Source organism: Anomaloglossus baeobatrachus, chromosome 2 (genome assembly GCF_048569485.1).
Source record: "Anomaloglossus baeobatrachus isolate aAnoBae1 chromosome 2, aAnoBae1.hap1, whole genome shotgun sequence".
In the NCBI taxonomy this organism is placed as follows: domain Eukaryota; kingdom Metazoa; phylum Chordata; class Amphibia; order Anura; family Aromobatidae; genus Anomaloglossus; species Anomaloglossus baeobatrachus.
In genome coordinates this window covers 462,156,061-462,174,298 of record NC_134354.1, presented here as the reverse complement: position 1 = coordinate 462,174,298, position 18,238 = coordinate 462,156,061, and the positions used below count along the sequence as shown (strand labels likewise).

At 41.7% G+C, this 18,238-nt stretch overlaps 1 protein-coding gene across 2 annotated transcripts in view; it reads left to right on the top strand.

The window, feature by feature from the left end:
• Window positions 1-18,238, top strand: part of PSPH (phosphoserine phosphatase) — a 46,204-nt gene that overhangs the window by 10,910 nt on the left and 17,056 nt on the right. The window contains exons 2-3 of one of the 2 annotated variants that reach the window (XM_075336326.1): window positions 8,253-8,286; window positions 9,496-9,651. In XM_075336326.1, the coding sequence (XP_075192441.1) occupies window positions 8,270-8,286; window positions 9,496-9,651 (173 nt within the window). In that variant the 5' untranslated portion in view covers window positions 8,253-8,269. The remainder of the gene's footprint in view (window positions 1-8,252; window positions 8,287-9,495; window positions 9,652-18,238) is intronic. The other variant, XM_075336327.1, reaches the window with a different exon arrangement.

Below are 18,238 nucleotides of genomic sequence, written 5' to 3'. Positions count from 1 at the left end.
AAGAAGGGAATTTTGTTTACTTACCGTAAATTCCTTTTCTTCTAGCTCTAATTGGGAGACCCAGCACCCGCCCCTGTTTTTTTGTATACACATGTTGTTCATGTTGAATGGTTTCAGTTCTCCGATATTCCTTCGGATTGAATGTGCTTAAATCAGTTTATTGGCTTTCCTCCTTCTTGCTTTTGCACTAAAACTGAGGAGCCCGTGATCCCACGGGGGGTGTATAGGCAGTAGGGGAGGGGCCTTACACTTTTAAGTGTAATACTTTGTGTGGCCTCCGGAGGCAGTAGCTATACACCCAATTGTCTGGGTCTCCCAATTAGAGCTAGAAGAAAAGGAATTTACGGTAAGTAAACAAAATTCCCTTCATTTGTTCTGCATAGTAGGAGCCCATAATAGTGGTTCCCTTCTCCAAATAGTCCACCATAATAATTCCTTCAGCGTCCCAAAAAACGGACGCCATAACCTTCCCTGCTGAGCTTGACACTGAATTTCTTCGGCGTTGGTTCGTTGGCTCATTTCCATGTCATCGATTGTTGTTTCGGGATCAAAGTGGTGGATCCAGGTCTCATCCATGGTCAAAAAACGTGACAAAAAAATTCTCCTTGTCTGCTTGGAACTTTTCGAGATTTGCTATTGAAATGTCAACTCGTTTCTTCTTTTGCTCGTCGGATAACATTTTTGGCACCCAACGCGCGGAGACCTTTCTCATATGCAATTCTTTTGCAAGGATTCTTTGAATACTGCCATATGAGATCCCTGTGACCTCAGCTACATGCCTGATAGTCACTCTTCGATCTGCCAATACAACTTCTTCAACTTCTTTCACGTTTTCTTCATTGAGGGACGTGGATGGGCGTCCTTCACGATGTTCATCTTCCGTCGATGTTCTTCCCAGCTTAAATTCCTTGGCCCAGCGTGCAACTGTGGAATATGGAGGAGAAGAGTCCCCCAATGTTTCCACCAAGTCGCTGTGTATGTCTTTGGTAGTCATTTTTTTCAAGCAGAGGTATTTGATGACAGCTCTGAGCTCGTTTTTTTCCATATTGATGTTCACTCCTCGGCAGTTCATATTGAAATGAATGTAGCTCCCGGGAATCGTGGCCTATTTAAGTGATTTTTTTTTTTTTTTTCCTGGACTAGTGGGTACGTAAGAGAGAAGAAAACATTTTATTTTAATTTCTGTGTGCAATAGAAATAACCAATTTATCATTACTTTTGGATCGCCCCTCGTATACAGCTACAATAAGGCAGACAGTGTCTCATTCATGCCCATGGGACAGCATGAATACGATGACAGGTTCCCTTTAAGGCTGATTTAGACAAACCGATAACTGGGAGCAATTGTCACTTATAAAGTGTAATCCTGACCACAATCACTTGCTCGCTCATCAGGTGGCTGGATTGTTCATGTTGGTACATCCAGTGCTGCAGATAATGAGGATATTCATTGTACATTGAAAAAAAGAGTCAAAGCCCTTTAAGTTTATTTCTGTTTTGTGTTTTTACACTTTTTTATTTTTTTTCTTCTTCAATCTTTGTAATGGATTTAAACAAATTGTATTGGCTCTGTGGATCGTTTGCATTTCTAGGGCAATACACACAATTCTTCATTGGCTCTGTTTACATACATAATTTTAGCCCATTTTTGCATGAGAAGTAAATTTTCCACCCTTCCATGTGCTGACAATGGGTGGGGATCCTGAGAACCCAACCAATTGTTCACAAATGGCTCCGGGGCGCGTATCTCCCCAGGTAGAAGCCGTGAGCTGATAGTTATGCGCACAGAGTGCTAAATGGGCTCAATAGAAAGTCCATGAGCCTATTCACAGTGTTAAATAAAATGGGTATAAAGTGGAACCTTGTATTATGAACATAATTGGTTCCGGGAGTGAACTCTTAAACCAAATTACTCTTATATCAAAGCGAATTTTCCCATAGGAAATAATTGAAACACAGACAATTCGTTCCATAACCCAAAAATATTTACTGTATTTCTGCAAACTTATTACAGTAATACAATATAATGTACTATATTCATATAATTATTACAGTGCACTAATACAAAGTACTGTACAGTAAAAAATATAAAAAATTAAACTGCACATTAGCTGACAATAGAATTGTTGGTGTGCAGGAGGTACAATACAAGCAATGTGCTGTACTAGTTAGCTGAAAGAAAGTATAATATTGTATCCACAAACGCAAATTGATAGACATGCTATATAGTACGTATATACTGTACTCTGCAATGGTATACTGTGTACAGTATACAGTACATATGTATAGAAAGTTACCTCCAGAGTGCGTCACCTCCATGAAAGGATAGAACCGGAAGTGTGCACGATGAGTACTTGCTCTTATTGCAAAGCATTGCTCTTAAACCAAGTTACAAATTTTTTAAAATCTTTGCTTGTCTTGCAAAATGCTCTCAGTTAATTACTCTTAATCCAAGGTTCCACTGTACATTAAAATTCATTAACACAAATAAAGAAAACCTTTTACAAAGGGGGAAAAAAAGTAATCTCCTTCACACAACTGCAACTTTGGCTTCGGAGCTTGTTGTGCAACCAAAATTTGCAAGGTGTCGAATGCTTCGTTGCATCCCAATACAAGTGATTTCAACCCCGAGTTACTGCAACTGGAACAGATATGTCGCAAGAGATCCAACACAGTTGGACTTAGTGCTTGTCATGTTCGCAATACCCTTGTATTGGGCTACAATGGAGCAGCGACACCGAGCGAGCGGACTGTGGTTGTACTACAGGTGTGGTGGCCAAAGTTGCCGCATAGCCACAGCCTTATTTTGTACAAATATTGAAGGGGCTATGGATTTGTTCTGCTGATCGTGGGTTCCTACTAATGACATTGATGTCCCCTGTGTTTTCCAGAAGGCGGTTCTATAGAACTATATACCTATAAATAAAGCTAGTAAAACACTGCGGCCCCTTGGGCACGGCAGCTCAGCTCCACATCACTGGATGAAATGTCCACTGATAGGAAAGGTCCATAAAGTGCAGCATAACACGTGAGATCTGTATGCAGCAATGTCTCTGTGCATGGACTCTGCACGTGATTTCAGACAGATCCGTCCTGGACAGATAAGTAAAGCGGCAGATAGTCTATCTTGAATTGTGGCGGAAAATGTGTAGCAACAGAGAGCACTTTCAGGGTGAACATTAACATTTTCTCCTCCAGCATTGGTTCCTAATATTGAGGCCTATATTGTGAGTAATAGTGCACTCACCCGTCTTCCTACACCTCATAAATCTGAGAGAAAATAACAGCTTGTGATTGTGCTCAGTGGGACACTACATAGCTATTAATTAAAAGTAGTAATTTTAGGGTTTGGTCCAGATGAAATGTACATTTGGTCATTCTTAACCTCTTTAAAGCGGCGGCCCGAAAAAACCCTGTAGCGCCCCCCCCCCCCCCAGCGACCGAAAATCTCGGGGGTTTCAGCTACCGGGGGTAGCGGAGTCCCCCCAGATTATGAATCGGGGTGTTTTTTTTGGACCCCGATAATGTGATCGCCGGTATACACCGTATACCGACGAACACATGAAAAAAAAATGAATGGCCGGTAAAACTGATTTCTTTTTCATCTGACATGATCAAACATGTCAGATGAGAAAGAAATATAAACCCCTAGTGCCCCCAAAGCCCCCGGTACCGGAGAGTCCCCACCCCCCACTCCTAACCCCCCTCCGGAGCAGTCAAAATGGCGCCGAAGCGCACAGAAAACTGCCACCACCGCCGGCTCTGCATTCATTTCCTTCCGATCTGAAATGATCAAACATTTCAGATCGGAGGGAAATGTCCTCCCCCTGACCCCTCCTCCGGTCCACCGGAGCCCTCTGGTCCACCGGAGCCCCTCCAGTTCTCTAGAGCGCTCCCCCTTCCCCACCCCTCCGGAGCATGCAAGATTGCGGCGCACAGCACGCGGCCGCATTCATCCTGCTCTTTCTGCCGCATGTGACACGTCACATGCGGCAGAAAAGTCGTCCCCAGGTCAGTCCCCGGTCAGCCCCGTTACCTGGCTGCTGCTCCGTCCCCGCGATCACGCCGCCTCCTAGAAAGCTGGCGGCGCATGCGCAGACAGCGGCTGTCAGCTGGATCCTTGCAAGCAGGGACGCTGACCTCGCTGCTGCGCTGTGGACCGGGGGAGAGTGAGTGCAGTAATCTGCAGCCACACTCCTCACATGGAGAGCCTGCTGTTCCAGAAAATGGGGGGTACGTTCTGTGAGCGTGCCCCTCATATTCTGGAATGAGGTTACTGCAGGTCACTCTGCCCTAGGTTGGACCGGGGCAGTGTGAGTGCAGTATTCTCAGATTACTGCACCCACACTGCTCATGGACAGCTTGCTCTTCCAGAAAATGGGGGATACGTTCCCTGAATGTGCCCCCCATGTTCTAGAAGGTCCAGAGTCGCTGAGGGACCTCCAAAATGGATTACAGCGACCGAAATTTATTTATTTTCAATAAATTGGTTGTTTTTTTCAAAATTTTTTTTTGTCTTTATTTTTTTCTATTACTGACTGGGTTAGTGATGTCGGGTACCTGTTTAGATGCGGTGACATCACTAACCCCAGGGCTTGATGCCAGGTGACATTACAGCTGGTATCAACCCCATATATTACCCCGTCTGCCACCGCACCAGGACGCGGGATGAGCTGGAGCTAATGGATGCGCCACTTCTGGGGCGGCTGCGGCCTGCTATTTTTAGGCTGGGAAGAGTCCAATAACCATGGCTCTTCCCACCCTGAGAATACCAGACCCCAGCTGTCCGCTTCACCTTGGTGATCTAATTTGGGGGGGACCCCACGTTTGTTTTTGTTTTTTTAAAAAAACGCCTGGGGAGCCCTCCAAATTGATCACCAGCCAAGGTGAAGCTGTCAGCTGTGGTTTGCAGGCTACAGATGTCTGCTTTACCCTAGCTGGCTATCAAAAATAGGGGGGACCCCATGTCGTTTATTTTAATTATTAATTTTTTGGGGGGCTAAATACAAGGCTAGGCACCCTTTAGTGCCGCATGAAAGGCACTAAAGGGCGCCAGCTTAGAATATGCAGGGGGGTGGGACGTTATATATGTTTGACATCTATCCATTCATCCATTGTAGCATTTTAGGCTGTGTGCCCACAATCAGGGTTTGCAGCGTTTTGGGCGCAGAGTGTTTTCCCTGCATCCATAGCGCTGCATTGTGCAGTAGAAGCACAGTGGAAGGATTTTTAGAACTCCTATGCCCAATGTGCTTCTTTTCTCCGCATCATAAACTGACCTGTGGTGCAGCTTCCCGAGCCTCAGCATGTCAATTTATGCTGCGGAGACAAGAGTATTCTCTGCAGGTAGCATAGAGCTCCACAGCAGCCTGAACCCAAATCATGGGCATGGGCAGCTGCGTTCTCCCGTGGACAACACTCACATCTCTGCAGGAAGGCTGACACTGTGTACTAGACGCCGTGTCGCTGGATCATGGCCACATAGCCTAAAAGTGAGAAATTTGTTGCTACAGCAACATTTTTGTGAAGTACCTGTGGATTCAAAATGCTTACTATACTCCTGAATAAAATCCAGTTTCCAAAATGGGGTCACTTGTGGGGGGTTTCTGCTGTATAGGTACCCAAGGGGCCCTGCTAATGTGACATGGCGCCCGCAATTTATTTCAACTTTCCAGAATTCAAATGGTGCTCCTTCCATTCCAAGCCCTCCCATTTATCCAAACAGAGGTTTTTGGCCACATGTGGGGTATCCCTGTGCTCATAAGACATTGGATAACAACCTGTTGGGTCCACGGTTTGTTGTTGCCTCTTGAAAAAGTAAGAAATATGATGCTAAAGCAACATTTTTGTGAAAAAAAATGAAAATTTTCAATATGGCAACCTAAGCTTATCAAATTCTGTGAAGTACTCTTGGATTCAAACTGCTCAATATACACCTAGATAAAAGCCTTGAGGTGTCTTGTTTCCAGAATGGAGTCACTTGTGGGGGACCTCCACTGTTTAGGCACCTTAGGGGTTTTCCAAATGCAACATAGCGTCCGCTAATGATTCCAGCCAATTGTGCAGTCAAATGGCGCTCCTTCCCTTCCGAGCCCTGCTGTGCACCCAAACAGTTGATTTTCATCACACATAAGGTATCAGCATACTCAGGAGAAATTGCACAATAAATTTTATGCTGAATTTTTTCCTTTTACACTTGTAAAAAAAAAAAGCTACCTGGTTGAAGTAACAATTTTGTGGTAAAAATGTATTTTTTTTATTTTCACAGCTCAACATTATAAACTTCTGTGAAGCACCTGAGGGTTCAGGGTACCCACCAAACATCTAGATAAATTCCTTCTAGGGGTCTATTTTCCAAAATGGGGCCACATGTTGGGCAGCTTCACTGTATAGACACCTCAGGGGCTCTCCTAATGCAACATAGCGTCCGCTATTGATTCCAGCCAATTTTGCAGTCAAATGGCGCTCCTTCCCTTCCGAGCCCTGTCATGCGCCCAAACAGTTGATTTCCACCACATATAAGGTATCGCCAAACTCAGGAGAAATTGCACAATAAATTTCATGCTGATTTTTTTCCTGTTACCCTTGTGAAAAAAAAGCTACCTGGTTGAAATAACAATTTTGTGGTAAAATTTTATTTTTTTATTTTCATGGCTCAACGTTATAAAATTCTGTGAAGCACCTGGGGGTTCAGGGTACTCACCAAACATCTAGATAAATTTCTTGAGGGGCCTAGTTTCCAAAATGGGGTCACTTGTGCGGGGTTTCTGCTGTTTAGGTACCTTAGGGGACCTCTAAATGCGATATGGTGCCCGCAATCTTTTTCAGCCAAATTTCCTTTCCAAAATTCAAATATTGCTCCTTTCGTTCCAAGCCCTCCCATTTGTCCAAACAAAGGTTTCAGACCACATGTGAGGTATCACCGCGCTCATAAAAAAGTGGTTAACAAACCTTGAGGTCAAATTTTTGGAATTACCTCTTGAAAAAGTGAGAAAATTGATGCTAAAGCAACATTTTTGAGAAAATTATTAAAATTTTCAATATGACAACGTAACGTTAACAAAATCTGTGAAGTACCTGTGGATCTAAAATGTTCACTATACCCATAGATAGAAGCCTTGAGGAGTCTAGTTTCCAAAATGGCATCACTTGTGAGGGGTTTCTTCTGTTTAGGTACCTTAGCGGACCTGTAAATGCAACATGGTGCCCGCAATCTATTTCAGCCAAATTTGCTTTCCAAAATTCAAATATTGCTCCTTCTGTTCCGAGCCCTCCCATTTGTCCAAACAGAGGTTTCTGACCACATGTGGGGTATTGGCGCGCTCATAAGAAAGTGGGGAACAAGTTTTGGGGTCCATTTTGTTGTGTTATTTCTTCTAAAAGTGAATAAATTTGGGTTAGAGCAACATTTTTAGGTAAAATTTAATTTTTGCTTTTTTTCATTCCACATTGCTTTTGTTCATGTGAAGCACCTGAAGGGTTAATAAACTTCTTGAATGTGGTTTTGAGTACTTTGGGGGGTGCAGTTTTTAGAATGGTGTCACTTTTGGGTATTTTCTGTCATCTAGGCCTATTGAAGTCACTTCAAATGTGATGTGGTCCCTAAAAAAAAATGGTTTTGTAAATTTTGATGTAAAAATGAGAAATCGCTGATAAACTTTGAACCCCTCTAACTTCCTAACAAAAAAAAATTTTGTTTCCAAAATTGTGCTGATGTAAAGTAGACATGTGGGAAATGTTATTTATTAACTATTTTGTGTCACAGAAATCTCTGGTTTAACGGTATAAAAATTCAAAAGTTGAAAATTGCAAAGTTTTCAAAATTTTTGACAAAATTCAATTTTTTTTCATAAATAAACACAAAAAATATTTTCCTATATTTGGTACTAACATGAAGTCCAATATGTGACGAAAAAACAGTCTCAAAATCACCAGGATCCGTTGAAGCGTTCCAGAGTTATAACCTCATGAAGTGACACTGGTCAGAAGTGCAAAATTTGGTCTTGTCATTAAGGTGAAAATTAGCTCCGTCACTAAGGGGTTAATGAATGCTTTATTCCTGACTTATCAGGACCACGCTGAAGATGCAGTAGGATCCAAGATGCACATGACCAAAATCATGTATTTGGTTTTTTTTGCTTATCTTCCCTGTTTCCAGTACTCTTTATAAAATGAAAAATGGAGACATTTATGACATGACTATTGTTCCTTACATAAAATAGTATTTCTGATAAGGCTCTTTTCCTTTACAGACCCTACTGCCCAATCCATGTGCACACATATCAGGTAAATACTATAAGTCTACAGGTTTATATAGGGTACTGCCACACTAAACGATGTACCAGCGATTCCGCCCACGATACGACCTGGTCAGGATAGCTGGTACATCGCTACAGGGTCGCTAGTGAGCTGTCAAACAGTCAGATCTTCCCAACAACGCAGCAACGATACGGCGGTTGCTGGGACCCTGTCACATAGCACAATTCAAATCTTGATTAGTAACATAGGCGTGCATCTACATTGCCTTTTCTCAACCCCTCTGCTCCGATTGGTGGTCGTAACTGCGTTGTGACTGGGTGGCCTTGCCTTTAGAGAAAGCAACATAATATCCTTCTCCATCCTTGTCCATCCTGGTCCATCCTACATTCCCGATGCAGAATGGACTGTATTACGGATCTGCTGCTACACGCAGTCCGGGACAAGTGAATTCAGCCCTCTGAAATGTACTGCGATCTACAAGCCAGAACAGAGGATGGAAGCGGCCAATCCGAACGCAGTAGCAATCACCAATCGGAACAGAGAGGGTGCGGAAAACAACGAAGATGCACGCCTACGTGAGTCGCGAACGAGGTCGTTGGGTAAGGTGTCAAACACACCGATGTGTGCTGCCCTGCAGGAGCCCGACGACCAAAAAATTAACCAGAACAGTGTGTAACAATCAGCAATTTCACATCAGGGACTAGGTCGCTGCTTAGTGTCACACACAGCGAGATCGCTGATGAGGTCACTGGTACGTCACAAAACCTGTGATTCAGCAGCGATCTCGCTATGTTAGAAGAACCCCATACATACGCGTGTGTATTGCATGTAACAATAGGTCTAGACGTAAACTTGCCTTTCGTTTGCTCAGTCAGGTGTATCCCTTCCATTACCTGGCCGAGCAGTCATCTATACAGTGACACGTGCTACTTCACCTTACACACTTGGGTTAGTAGACAAAAAATAAAATCAGGCAGGACCTGCCCATCACATTACTTCTTCTATACATATAATATATTGCTTTATATACTGTGTCCATGCTACACACCGCAGATAACTAGGCTTCTTCTACGTCTGCATTTTGTCACCCAGATTTAATAGAAATGCCTAGCCCCTGCTCTCCCCATATCCCTGAATTAACTGGATTGTTAAACCCAGATTTGTGAATAATGCTTTTTATACCTTGTGTTTATCCTGTTTCTTACTAAACCATTTTCTCTCTTGTTCTCCTGACAGAAAAACCCACCACAAAATGTCTTCCATGTCCCATCTCAAGGAAATCCTCCGCCGGGCAGATGCAGTTTGCTTTGATGTGGATAGTACGGTAATAAAAGAGGAGGGTATAGATGAACTGGCAAAGTTCTGCGGCGTGGGAGATGCCGTGGCAGAAATGTAAGTACATATGTACCCTCAGGCAGTCTCATTTCTGAGTGTCGGACATTTGCAGAAAGTCTCTAATGGCATACACAATAGTCAAAGGGGATGTCTGATTTCGTAAAAGAAAAAAAACTAAAAAAAAAAAATAGGCCAGTAGCCTGGATATGTTTTATAATGACAATAAGCACTACTTCCCGATGACTCCATTAAAACAGCGCTGTGATCGACAGCTCGGAGAATGGCGCTGCCAGACTCTAAATTTTGTAAGAGCCTGTACCCTGCTTGCTCTTTTCTAGGAGGACAGCCATGAAAAACAAACAGGTCTACCTTCAGCTGTGTCCCCCCCCCCACCCTTCACTTTGGCATTCTGAGTAGGTCACAGTCCCCAATTCATTAACCCTCCTATTTAAAACGTGCGTTACATCAGTAAATGCACATCCCACTCTCTCCAGGCCGGCAAATGCTGCCGTCAGTGATTTTCCACAGCAGAATTCCAGTTACTAGAATCTCCTTTTTTTTCCCCTGAGACCACTGCTTATCACACAATAGATGGGGCAGACGGCCAGAAATTCTGCAGATCATGTGAGGGAGCAGTGGATGCCATGTGGACATTCCCTATTCATTTCTCACGGTCCACAAAATAAATTCCAACACTGACCGAACGAAAATGACACCTGGGATTGCCATGCTGCATTATTTATATTATTCAGATTGCCGAATACCTGCTTACTATTAGCAATCAAGCATAGAATAAGTAAGCCTTCCTGGAATACTACATTTTTCCTCTATACATACTATATTTTTTAATTTATTTTTTTTTTTTACTGATTTTTTTTTTTATTATTAATTTTGATTGCTCTTATTAGTAGTATTCATGGGTCTCTGCTGCTTTTCTTTTTTTTTTGACAGGCTGCGGTGGTGACATTATGTCTACAGTTCATATGACTGGTGCGGCTAATCATTGGGCTTGGCGGTAATCAGGGCCGGCGTCAGCACCCGGCATACCCGGGCAAATGCCGGGGCCCTGGAGAGCCGGGGGGGCCCACTCGGCCTCGTCAGCTCTGGTGCACCTTGGCCGGGGCCCACTCTCCTTAGTTCTGCGGTCCCAGGGCCGAGTTCCGGGGAATCTGCGGCGCCGTCTCTTTAAGGCGCGCAGACTTCCTGGTTTGAACTTCATCTGTGGGCGGAGCTACAGACCGGCGTCCTGCTCAGTCCCACAGATGAATGTTGCAGTGCCAGCCAGCGACCCCCAGCACAGCGCTGTGTGGGCCCCCTCTCCACCGTGACCTGAGCGGTATGTGCCCTCCCCAACCCCGATTTATGCCCCCCCCCGGAGCCGCGCGTGTCTGTCTCTGTCTGTATGTAGCAGAGCTATGTGTGTATGTATATAGCAGAGCTAGGTGTGTATGTATATAGCAGAGCTAGGTGTGTATGTATATAGCAGAGCTAGGTGTGTATGTATATAGCAGAGCTATGTGTGTATGTATGTAGCAGAGCTATGTGTGTATGTATGTAGCAGAGCTATGTGTGTATGTATATAGCAGAGCTATGTGTGTATGTATATAGCAGAGCTAGGTGTGTATGTATATAGCAGAGCTAGGTGTGTATGTATATAGCAGAGCTAGGTGTGTATGTATATAGCAGAGCTAGGTGTGTATGTATATAGCAGAGCTATGTGTGTATGTATGTAGCAGAGCTATGTGTGTATGTATGTAGCAGAGCTATGTGTGTATGTATGTAGCAGAGCTAGGTGTGTATGTATATAGCAGAGCTATGTGTGTATGTATGTAGCAGAGCTATGTGTGTATGTATGTAGCAGAGCTATGTGTGTATGTATGTAGCAGAGCTATGTGTGTATGTATGTAGCAGAGCTATGTGTGTATGTATGTAGCAGAGCTAGGTGTGTATGTATATAGCAGAGCTAGGTGTGTATGTATATAGCAGAGCTAGGTGTGTATGTATATAGCAGAGCTAGGTGTGTATGTATATAGCAGAGCTAGGTGTGTATGTATATAGCAGAGCTAGGTGTGTATGTATATAGCAGAGCTATGTGTGTATGTATGTAGCAGAGCTATGTGTGTATGTATGTAGCAGAGCTAGGTGTGTATGTATATAGCAGAGCTATGTGTGTATGTATATAGCAGAGCTATGTGTGTATGTATATAGCAGAGCTATGTGTGTATGTATATAGCAGAGCTATGTGTGTATGTATGTAGCAGAGCTATGTGTGTATGTATGTAGCAGAGCTATGTGTGTATGTATGTAGCAGAGCTATGTGTGTATGTATGTAGCAGAGCTATGTGTGTATGTATATAGCAGAGCTAGGTGTGTATGTATATAGCAGAGCTAGGTGTGTATGTATATAGCAGAGCTAGGTGTGTATGTATATAGCAGAGCTAGGTGTGTATGTATATAGCAGAGCTAGGTGTGTATGTATATAGCAGAGCTAGGTGTGTATGTATATAGCAGAGCTAGGTGTGTATGTATATAGCAGAGCTATGTGTGTATGTATGCAGCAGAGCTATGTGTGTATGTATATAGCAGAGCTAGGTGTGTATGTATATAGCAGAGCTATGTGTGTATGTATATAGCAGAGCTATGTGTGTATGTATATAGCAGAGCTATGTGTGTATGTATATAGCAGAGCTATGTGTGCATGTATATAGCAGAGCTATGTGTGTATGTATGTAGCAGAGCTATGTGTGTATGTATATAGCAGAGCTATGTGTGTATGTATATAGCAGAGCTATGTGTGTATGTATATAGCAGAGCTATGTGTGCATGTATATAGCAGAGCTATGTGTGTATGTATGTGGCAGAGCTATGTGTGTATGTATATAGCAGAGCTATGTGTGTATGTATGTGGCAGAGCTATGTGTGTATGTATATAGCAGAGCTATGTGTGTATGTATATAGCAGAGCTATGTGTGTATGTATATAGCAGAGCTATGTGTGCATGTATATAGCAGAGCTATGTGTGTATGTATGTAGCAGAGCTATGTGTGTATGTATATAGCAGAGCTAGGTGTGTATGTATATAGCAGAGCTATGTGTGTATGTATATAGCAGAGCTATGTGTGTATGTATGTGGCAGAGCTATGTGTGTATGTATATAGCAGAGCTATGTGTGTATGTATATAGCAGAGCTATGTGTGTATGTATGTAGCAGAGCTATGTGTGTATGTATATAGCAGAGCTATGTGTGTATGTATATAGCAGAGCTATGTGTGTATGTATATAGAAGAGCTAGGTGTGTATGTATGTAGCAGAGCTATGTGTGTATGTATATAGCAGAGCTATGTGTGTATGTATATAGCAGAGCTATGTGTGTATGTATATAGCAGAGCTATGTGTGTATGTATATAGCAGAGCTATGTGTGTATGTAGCAGAGCTATGTGTGTATGTATATAGCAGAGCTATGTGTGTATGTATATAGCAGAGCTAGGTGTGTATGTATATAGCAGAGCTAGGTGTGTATGTATATAGCAGAGCTATGTGTGTATGTATATAGCAGAGCTATGTGTGTATGTATATAGCAGAGCTATGTGTGTATGTATATAGCAGAGCTATGTGTGTATGTATATAGCAGAGCTATGTGTGTATGTATGTAGCAGAGCTATGTGTGTATGTATATAGCAGAGCTATGTGTGTATGTATATAGCAGAGCTATGTGTGTATGTATATAGCAGAGCTATGTGTGTATGTATATAGCAGAGCTAGGTGTGTATGTAGCAGAGCTATGTGTGTATGTATATAGCAGAGCTATGTGTGTATGTATATAGCAGAGCTAGGTGTGTATGTATATAGCAGAGCTAGGTGTGTATGTATATAGCAGAGCTATGTGTGTATGTATGCAGCAGAGCTATGTGTGTATGTATATAGCAGAGCTATGTGTGTATGTATATAGCAGAGCTATGTGTGTATGTATATAGCAGAGCTAGGTGTGTATGTAGCAGAGCTATGTGTGTATGTATATAGCAGAGCTATGTGTGTATGTATATAGCAGAGCTATGTGTGTATGTATATAGCAGAGCTATGTGTGTATGTATATAGCAGAGCTAGGTGTGTATGTAGCAGAGCTATGTGTGTATGTATGTAGCAGAGCTATGTGTGTATGTATGTAGCAGAGCTATGTGTGTATGTATATAGCAGAGCTATGTGTGTATGTATATAGCAGAGCTATGTGTGTATGTATATAGCAGAGCTAGGTGTGTATGTAGCAGAGCTATGTGTGTATGTATATAGCAGAGCTATGTGTGTATGTATATAGCAGAGCTATGTGTGTATGTATGTAGCAGAGCTATGTGTGTATGTATGTAGCAGAGCTATGTGTGTATGTATGTAGCAGAGCTATGTGTGTATGTATGTAGCAGAGCTATGTGTGTATGTATATAGCAGAGCTAGGTGTGTATGTATATAGCAGAGCTAGGTGTGTATGTATATAGCAGAGGTAGGTGTGTATGTATATAGCAGAGCTATGTGTGTATGTATGCAGCAGAGCTATGTGTGTATGTATATAGCAGAGCTAGGTGTGTATGTATATAGCAGAGCTATGTGTGTATGTATATAGCAGAGCTATGTGTGTATGTATATAGCAGAGCTATGTGTGTATGTATATAGCAGAGCTATGTGTGCATGTATATAGCAGAGCTATGTGTGTATGTATGTAGCAGAGCTATGTGTGTATGTATATAGCAGAGCTATGTGTGTATGTATATAGCAGAGCTATGTGTGTATGTATATAGCAGAGCTATGTGTGTATGTATATAGCAGAGCTATGTGTGCATGTATATAGCAGAGCTATGTGTGTATGTATATAGCAGAGCTATGTGTGTATGTATATAGCAGAGCTATGTGTGTATGTATATAGCAGAGCTATGTGTGCATGTATATAGCAGAGCTATGTGTGTATGTATGTGGCAGAGCTATGTGTGTATGTATATAGCAGAGCTATGTGTGTATGTATATAGCAGAGCTATGTGTGTATGTATATAGCAGAGCTATGTGTGCATGTATATAGCAGAGCTATGTGTGTATGTATGTAGCAGAGCTATGTGTGTATGTATATAGCAGAGCTAGGTGTGTATGTATATAGCAGAGCTATGTGTGTATGTATATAGCAGAGCTATGTGTGTATGTATGTGGCAGAGCTATGTGTGTATGTATATAGCAGAGCTATGTGTGTATGTATATAGCAGAGCTATGTGTGTATGTATGTAGCAGAGCTATGTGTGTATGTATATAGCAGAGCTATGTGTGTATGTATATAGCAGAGCTATGTGTGTATGTATATAGAAGAGCTAGGTGTGTATGTATGTAGCAGAGCTATGTGTGTATGTATATAGCAGAGCTATGTGTGTATGTATATAGCAGAGCTATGTGTGTATGTATATAGCAGAGCTATGTGTGTATGTATATAGCAGAGCTATGTGTGTATGTAGCAGAGCTATGTGTGTATGTATATAGCAGAGCTATGTGTGTATGTATATAGCAGAGCTAGGTGTGTATGTATATAGCAGAGCTAGGTGTGTATGTATATAGCAGAGCTAGGTGTGTATGTATATAGCAGAGCTATGTGTGTATGTATATAGCAGAGCTATGTGTGTATGTATATAGCAGAGCTATGTGTGTATGTATATAGCAGAGCTATGTGTGTATGTATGTAGCAGAGCTATGTGTGTATGTATATAGCAGAGCTATGTGTGTATGTATATAGCAGAGCTATGTGTGTATGTATATAGCAGAGCTATGTGTGTATGTATATAGCAGAGCTAGGTGTGTATGTAGCAGAGCTATGTGTGTATGTATATAGCAGAGCTATGTGTGTATGTATATAGCAGAGCTAGGTGTGTATGTATATAGCAGAGCTAGGTGTGTATGTATATAGCAGAGCTATGTGTGTATGTATGCAGCAGAGCTATGTGTGTATGTATATAGCAGAGCTATGTGTGTATGTATATAGCAGAGCTATGTGTGTATGTATATAGCAGAGCTAGGTGTGTATGTAGCAGAGCTATGTGTGTATGTATATAGCAGAGCTATGTGTGTATGTATATAGCAGAGCTATGTGTGTATGTATATAGCAGAGCTATGTGTGTATGTATATAGCAGAGCTAGGTGTGTATGTAGCAGAGCTATGTGTGTATGTATGTAGCAGAGCTATGTGTGTATGTATGTAGCAGAGCTATGTGTGTATGTATATAGCAGAGCTATGTGTGTATGTATATAGCAGAGCTATGTGTGTATGTATATAGCAGAGCTAGGTGTGTATGTAGCAGAGCTATGTGTGTATGTATATAGCAGAGCTATGTGTGTATGTAGCAGAGCTATGTGTGTATGTATATAGCAGAGCTATGTGTGTATGTATATAGCAGAGCTAGGTGTGTATGTAGCAGAGCTATGTGTGTATGTATATAGCAGAGCTATGTGTGTATGTAGCAGAGCTATGTGTGTATGTATATAGCAGAGCTATGTGTGTATGTAGCAGAGCTATGTGTGTATGTATATAGCAGAGCTAGGTGTGTATGTAGCAGAGCTATGTGTGTATGTATATAGCAGAGCTATGTGTGTATGTAGCAGAGCTATGTGTGTATGTATATAGCAGAGCTATGTGTGTATGTATATAGCAGAGCTAGGTGTGTATGTAGCAGAGCTATGTGTGTATGTATATAGCAGAGCTATGTGTGTATGTAGCAGAGCTATGTGTGTATGTATATAGCAGAGCTATGTGTGTATGTAGAAGAGCTATGTGTGTATGTATATAGCAGAGCTATGTGTGTATGTATATAGCAGAGCTAGGTGTGTATGTAGCAGAGCTAGGTGTGTATGTATATAGCAGAGCTATGTGTGTATGTATATAGCAGAGCTATGTGTGTATGTATATAGCAGAGCTATGTGTGTATGTATATAGCAGAGCTATGTGTGTATGTATATAGCAGAGCTATGTGTGTATGTATGTAGCAGAGCTATGTGTGTATGTATATAGCAGAGCTATGTGTGTATGTATATAGCAGAGCTAGGTGTGTATGTATATAGCAGAGCTATGTGTGTATGTATGTAGCAGAGCTATGTGTGTATGTATATAGCAGAGCTAGGTGTGTATGTATATAGCAGAGCTATGTGTGTATGTATATAGCAGAGCTATGTGTGTATGTATATAGGAGAGCTATGTGTGTATGTATATAGCAGAGCTATGTGTGCATGTATATAGCAGAGCTATGTGTGTATGTATGTGGCAGAGCTATGTGTGTATGTATATAGCAGAGCTATGTGTGTATGTATGTGGCAGAGCTATGTGTGTATGTATATAGCAGAGCTATGTGTGTATGTATATAGCAGAGCTATGTGTGTATGTATATAGCAGAGCTATGTGTGCATGTATATAGCAGAGCTATGTGTGTATGTATGTAGCAGAGCTATGTGTGTATGTATATAGCAGAGCTATGTGTGTATGTATATAGCAGAGCTATGTGTGTATGTATATAGCAGAGCTATGTGTGCATGTATATAGCAGAGCTATGTGTGTATGTATGTGGCAGAGCTATATGTGTATGTATGTAGCAGAGCTATGTGTGTATGTATATAGCAGAGCTATGTGTGTATGTATGTGGCAGAGCTATGTGTGTATGTATATAGCAGAGCTATGTGTGTATGTATATAGCAGAGCTATGTGTGTATGTATATAGCAGAGCTATGTGTGCATGTATATAGCAGAGCTATGTGTGTATGTATGTAGCAGAGCTATGTGTGTATGTATATAGCAGAGCTATGTGTGTATGTATATAGCAGAGCTATGTGTGTATGTATATAGCAGAGCTATGTGTGCATGTATATAGCAGAGCTATGTGTGTATGTATGTAGCAGAGCTATGTGTGTATGTATGTGGCAGAGCTATGTGTGTATGTATATAGCAGAGCTATGTGTGTATGTATGTGGCAGAGCTATGTGTGTATGTATATAGCAGAGCTATGTGTGTATGTATATAGCAGAGCTATGTGTGTATGTATATAGCAGAGCTATGTGTGCATGTATATAGCAGAGCTATGTGTGTATGTATGTAGCAGAGCTATGTGTGTATGTATATAGCAGAGCTAGGTGTGTATGTATATAGCAGAGCTATGTGTGTATGTATATAGCAGAGCTATGTGTGTATGTATGTGGCAGAGCTATGTGTGTATGTATATAGCAGAGCTATGTGTGTATGTATATAGCAGAGCTATGTGTGTATGTATATAGCAGAGCTATGTGTGTATGTATATAGCAGAGCTATGTGTGTATGTATATAGCAGAGCTATGTGTGCATGTATATAGCAGAGCTATGTGTGTATGTATGTAGCAGAGCTATGTGTGTATGTATGTAGCAGAGCTATGTGTGTATGTAGCAGAGCTATGTGTGTGTGTATGTAGCAGCGCTGTGTCTGTATGTATATAGCAGAGCTATGTGTGTATGTATGTAGCAGCGCTGTGTCTGTATTTATGTATCCAGCAGAGCTGTGTGTGTTTGTCTGTATGCATGTATGATGTGTATCTATGTATGTCAGTGTATATGACTGTATAGATGTGTCAGTTCTATATGTATTTTTGTGAGTTTGTCGTTAAATA